This window comes from Centruroides sculpturatus, unplaced genomic scaffold (genome assembly GCF_000671375.1).
Source record: "Centruroides sculpturatus isolate CEXI.00-Female unplaced genomic scaffold, Cexi_2.0 scaffold620, whole genome shotgun sequence".
Taxonomy (NCBI): Eukaryota; Metazoa; Arthropoda; class Arachnida; order Scorpiones; family Buthidae; genus Centruroides; species Centruroides sculpturatus.
In genome coordinates this window covers 132,497-138,769 of record NW_019384848.1, presented here as the reverse complement: position 1 = coordinate 138,769, position 6,273 = coordinate 132,497, and the positions used below count along the sequence as shown (strand labels likewise).

At 33.4% G+C, this 6,273-nt stretch overlaps 1 protein-coding gene across 1 annotated transcript; it reads left to right on the top strand.

The window, feature by feature from the left end:
- Positions 1 to 4,718: 4,718 nt before the first annotated feature.
- Positions 4,719 to 5,426, top strand: LOC111630417. The gene is made up of 3 exons (XM_023374505.1): positions 4,719 to 4,813; positions 5,102 to 5,251; positions 5,348 to 5,426. The coding sequence occupies exons 1-3, from the start codon at positions 4,719 to 4,721 to the stop codon at positions 5,424 to 5,426; spliced, it is 324 nt and encodes a 107-aa protein (XP_023230273.1).
- Positions 5,427 to 6,273: the final 847 nt, after the last annotated feature.

The window sequence follows — 6,273 nt, the reverse complement described above, 5'->3', positions numbered from 1 at the left end:
TTGATTCCAGATGTTAGGATCTTTCTGGTAAGCTCAGAATCGTTAGACTCGGGGTTACTGTACACCAGTACAGTGTGACAAGACCTGGAGGGCACCGAAACCGAATCCAAGGGTAGAGCAGGACGCTTAACAGCGTCACTATAAAGCCCGGGCGTCCTGGACACCACTGGCCTTGAAGCCGGCGCAACCTGCTGCACTCCACGAACGGCCTCCAACACCTCAGAGATAACCGCGTCCGTTCTCTCTGCATGTGCAGCAAATGCATCAGTGAGGTCACCAACCACCGACCCCGACGCTGGAACATCCTGCTGCAATCCACGAACGGCCTCCAACACCTCAGAGATAACTGCCTCAGTTCTCTCTGCATGTGCATCAAACGCGCCAGCGAGATCACCCTTGGTGATAAGTGAATCCAACCGAGTGCCAATGGAATCGGGAACAGAACAAGTTGATACTGTGGAACTCGCTAGATCAATCAATCGCTGGAACTGGGCAGTTATAAACCGCGAATGGGCTCCTGAGCCCAACTTCCTATTGCTATTTTTAGCAAGGTAACCCTTAAGCTCATCGAGGAGCTTAAACGCCTCGTCAAGAAAGTTTGATGAACTGCACGTCGCCATCGGTCACCCGCAAAACTACTATATAACGCGAGCTACCCTGATATTGATTAATTTAAGACTGTAGTCTTGGAGCGAAAACACAACACATATGAGAACTCAACTAATAAATTACAAAAATGCACTCTTATGTGCAAAACTAGCTTAACTTAACTATACAAAAAAGAAAGAAAGAAAATTGAACGAAAAATAACGTTAAAAAACCGTTAAGATTTAAAGCGAGACCGTTATAAAGAACGTTAAACAGTTCTAACGATCGTTTTAGATTTGAAAATTCCCCATAGAAGCTTATATAAAAACCTAAAAATCGCCTCTCTATATAATATCCTAACCCCCCACATTAGGGGCAACTAAAGGAAGCATAGCCGAAAAAACCCCTGGTGCCGCCCCCAAAAATCCTCTCCACTAGCTAGAAACGATCGAAAACCAAGGACTTTGAAACTAATTTATTCCCCCTGATTAAACTATTGAGACAAAAAGTATATTGAACGAACCGGGCTGACGTACTGGACAAAATGGTACTCCACAAGTTCGTGGTAATCCAAAAAAAATGGCGGAAATAATGGCGCTGGAGCTTGCACAGATAGCGGTCGCTCACTCACACTCTCGACAACGAAGTGATAAAATTCCATTTTTTTAACAATATCCCATGAGTCAGTGTGCGACGTGAACGTGTGGAGCAACGTGTTTTACTTCAAGTTCAAACGTCAAACATGTATTTCTGCTTGCCGTACAAATTTAACGTTTGAACTTCGGGCGCAACCTCTCTACAGTCTCGTTCCAAAGATGGCTTCGCCGTTTTGCTTGTTTAATGTTTTGATCGTTTTTGTAAAAGTGTGTTTATTTCTACAGAAACATCACATTTAAACTGAATTCTGTATTAATTTAATAATATGCTATGTTCAACAGATGGTTACGCCGTTCTGGAAGACTGGATTCCATACCTCATTACTGGATGGTCTTATACCCCCTATAATGGGTCTAGATCAGTGGTTCTTAACCTGTGGTCCGTGGACCACTGGTGGTCCCTGAAAGCATCCGAAGTGGTCCACGAAAGTTATCCCAAAATTATTAAATAAATGACGACGCGTTGATGACAATGCGCAGTACGTCAAGGTTAGAGCCGATAGCGAACTGGGCTGGGGTATGGTGCGCGGTCAGAAAATATGAAATCTGGAAATCACTAGCAATAAATTTGCATTTGAAGATAAAATCAGTGCGTTTATCGCTAAAATCGACCTATGGATCAGCAAAGTCAAAAGAGAAAAATTTTCTGCGTTTGATACATTGAACCCAATTATTGATTGACAGTGTGCTGAGATTAAAGGACAAATACAAAAGAACATTACATTCCATTTGCAAAGCTTGAAAAATGAATTCAATCGCTATTTTCCTGACTGCAAGGACAAAGGTATTCGGAAACTGATTTGCAATCCTTTCATAGTCAACATTTCTGAGGTGCCGGATGAAATACAAGAAGAGTTAATTGAAATGCAACATGATAGTAACTGCAAGGATACATTCGAGACAGGAATTAATCTTAAAGATTTTTGGAGCCAAAAAGCTATTGCTTTCCCTAAAATTCGAGAAATTGCTTTACAGTGCCTAACTTTATTTTCAACCACATATTTATGCGAGCAAGGATTCTCAGTGCTTTTGATAATTAAAAATAAACATCGAAATCGGTTGGATGCCAGTGCCGACATGCATTTCCTTTGAGTAGCACTGAACCAAGAATTCAGCAGTTGGTAAACAGTATGCAGTCACAAAAATCACACTAAAATAATGTAATTAATGTAACACTTTCACAAATAATATAATACTCTTGGTTCCGAATAATTTTCTACGTGTTTAATTTATAGAACAACCTTATAAGAACCTATATTACTGCCAAACAGCTCGTGGTCCATAGACAAAAATTTTGATAAATGGTTCCTCATCACTAAAAGGTTAAGAACCTCTAGATTGAATTCATGATGACCGGAAAAATCCTTATTAGAGCCCGCAGGAAGGAAAAAGTTAAACTGAAGTAATAATTATCATTAATTTTTACATTATACTATTTTATATATGACGATAGTCTTACGTGAAATTTTTGTTTATTTATACTTAATGAATATTTATACGAAAAGAAACATTTAGTTTTAAAATCGTTTTTTGCTGCATTATCAATGCAAATTTTGCTCATACGTTCCAAAGTTCTAGGCTCAATGTATTACGTGAAACTTAGAAGTTAAATTCATAATTTTAAATAAAATAAAATTTAAAAATTAGGATTTACTTATTTTTACATATAAGTAGAAAAGTCCCGAAAGACATTTGATATATGTCCCCCAAATTAACAAGTGTACTAACATAAATATAACAAAATAAAGGAAAAACGATAATTAAATAAAATTAAAATTAAAAATTGTATAACGCGTTCTTTACGTTTTAATTTAAAACAAGAAAAATTAATATATAATAAAATCATGAAAATTGTTTAAATTTTGAGAAATATGACTTTAAAAAAGTCCTTTGAGACACATTGAAACGAGATAAATGGATTGAACCCGCATGGTTTTTTTGCACGAACATGTACCAGTACAAATAGCCGATTATAATAAATAAAATCATTTAAAAATTTAAAATAACGCAAGTCATCGAAATATTTGATACTCTCAAAAAACGAAGGAAAACCTGATCTAATCTGTGCAAATTTGGCATTCTGAGTGTGTGGTAAATTCATAATTTATTAAAGGATAAATAAACTTTTTCAAAAGCGCTAGCAATTCCATCTAAAAGGAAGGCGCAGAAATAGACCAGGTGAGTAATCCATAATCTACACAAGACCGAAAATTAGTATAAAAACATAGCCATTAATGCATTTTGAGATAAGTTTACAAAATCATCATAATATTCCAGTCTAATATTCAGAGATTTAACTATTTTATCGATATGATTTTTTAAAGTGAGTTTTACTTTCAAAAATTATTCCGAGATCGTTGAACAACGTAACAATTAATAGATGTAGAGTCAATGGAAAAAAGTACGTAAGCCTAAGGGAGAATTGAGAATTAAAGCAAAACATATAACTACAGCTTTGTGTATATTAATCATCAGGTTAGCAGAATCAAATAGATATTTTAGCAAACAAATATCAAACTGTAGGATCTTCGATCGAAACTTATCAATAGTATCGTCAGCATAAGCTACAACATGAGATTTAAGATGGCTAAGAAGATTATTTATATATTATATGAATAATTTTTTCAATACATTATATTGAAAAAAGGCCACTGAGAATAGATCTTTGTTGAACACCACATAAAATCTAAAATCGAGAAAGAAATTTGATTTTAAACCGGACCCACCACTGGCCAAGTGGTTCCGTTCCCTAAACACTAGAAGTTCGGTGGTGGGTTCGCGCCTCTCCAGGGCCCTTAGTCTCGAGTTTTTCGTGTTGTACTCGAACTGACGTCATCGAACTCACTCGTGTTACTATGACTCACATAATCGGTAGTCTCGAGTTAGACCCTTCGAGTGAACTCGAAAGGCGAGCGGAAGTAGGTCATATTCACTTGTTTACGTTTGTCGATAAGCATGATGGGATTATTTACAATGCATCTGGGTTTGCGACTATAATGATTCGACCAATCAACTTAACGGTAACAAGTTGTAAACAAATCAACGCGAATTAGTTTATACATGCTACAGTTAAAAGTTGTCTTGTGGCAACATAGTACGCAGAAACAGAATGAAAACCTCTAATGTTTTATTTTAAAAAATAAATAGAAATATTAGTAACATATAAATATTAGTAACATATATAGAAAATAATGAACAGAGGAAAATTCGACAACGAATTTACAAGAAAAAGACAATTCGCTTTGTGGAGAGAATTACAGTACTTGAAAAATTAATTGCGTGTGTTGAACCTAAAAAATCCGTTATGTAATGGAAAATGTATTTAAACTTAATCCTTTCTTCATATAGTTTTCTTNTATAAAACTTCAATTTTTAAAAAACAAGCCAATAATGACTATAAAATTTTCAAAAACAGAGTTTAAAAAGATATAAAAAAGAAAATAATCTGCATAATATATAAAAAATAATATTTCGATGGGCTCCGTAATAGGACCGAAATTAGCAGAAATTTATATGCTGGATGTGGACATGATTCTTTCAACATTAAATGGAGTTATGTTTTTTGCAAGGTACGTCGATGATATTTTAATAGTGTACGATAGTACACTAACAACAAACTTACAAATTTTGGAACAAGCTAATAAAATTAATTTGAATATTAAATTTACTCAAGAGCATGAATTAAATAATCAATTAAGTTATTTAGATATAACAATTAAAAGATTTGAAGATCATTTGGAATACTGTAAATTTGAAAAACCGTGTAATACGAGAAAAGTAATTAATTATAGATCATACTGTCCTTTAAATCAAAAATATAATGTATACCTGATGGAAATAACAAAGATTTTTTCTAGAACAACAAATATAGATAAAAGAAAAGAAGAAATTGAAGATACACATAAGAAATACATCTTAAATGGATATCCAAAAAGATTACTAAATGATTGGTTCCACAGATTTTTAAGAAACAGGTTTAAAGTTAAACGTTGTCAAGAAATAATAAAGTATGTATCATTTCCGTATATAAAAGGTATTTATGAAAAATATAATAACTTCTTTAATCATAAATTAATTAGATTGGCTCCATCTTTAAATAACAGGTTATCAAATATGATGATCATCAGAAATAATGCTAAAGATATATTAGAAGAAGAAGGTGTTGTTTATCGGATAGAATGAACGTGTAACAATCCTAGTTTTTACGTCGGTGAAACAAAACGAAGATTAAGGATCAGACTGTCGGAACATTTGGCTGCCGTAAGGTTGAAAATGAGTAATTCTCCTGTCTTCCAACATTGTAATAGTAATAATTGTCAGATTAATATTAATAAATTAAAAATAATTTTTAAGGAAAAAAATATTGTAAAGCGAAAGGTAAAAGAACACTTCGCTATAATTATGCAAAACAATAATGTTAATTTAAATACCGGAATGTTAACAGCGGCATGCTGGGAGTTTTTTGTTAACTGTATAAGTGGCTCTTCAATGAGTTGACTGTTTGAACGTAGATTTTGTGCTGTAAGCCCCACTGAAGAGGCCATAGGCGAAATGCATTTGGGAAGCTTGTTAGTAATGATGTAAATAAAAGTTATTTTCTCTCTGCAGATTATTTTCTTTTTTATACCTTTTTAAACTCTGTTTTTGAAAATTTTATAGTCATTATTGGCTTGTTTTTTAAAAATTGAAGTTTTATATTATCCAAAAGTCAGAAAGGAAAGAAAAATATAATTTTTTCGTAATTTTACATTTTATGTAAGAAAACAAAAGAAGAAATTTTCTGACTCCATTGAATTTTTATAACCTTTTTTTGTAAAATGTGTAACTTAAACACTTATTACTTTGGGTAACCCGGGCGAAATGGGGTAGCTAACGAAGAAGTTAAAATTATGTCAACAATAAAAGAAAAATAACAAAAATATTATATTATATCCTTTATTTATTGTATTTGACACATAATTATTTAAATTACATAAAAAAATAAATCATTAAAAAGAAAAGCTTGCCCACATTTCATTTCACCCCGCAC

Bases quoted from the DNA above. Each gene is read 5' to 3' on its own strand.
- LOC111630417 (XM_023374505.1), top strand. From the start codon at position 4,719: ATGGGCTCCGTAATAGGACCGAAATTAGCAGAAATTTATATGCTGGAT. The intron at 4,814-5,101 runs GTACGTCGATGA...GATTTTTTCTAG, and splicing joins GGAGTTATGTTTTTTGCAAG to AACAACAAATATAGATAAAA. The intron at 5,252-5,347 runs GTATGTATCATT...TTTAAATAACAG, and splicing joins CGTTGTCAAGAAATAATAAA to GTTATCAAATATGATGATCA.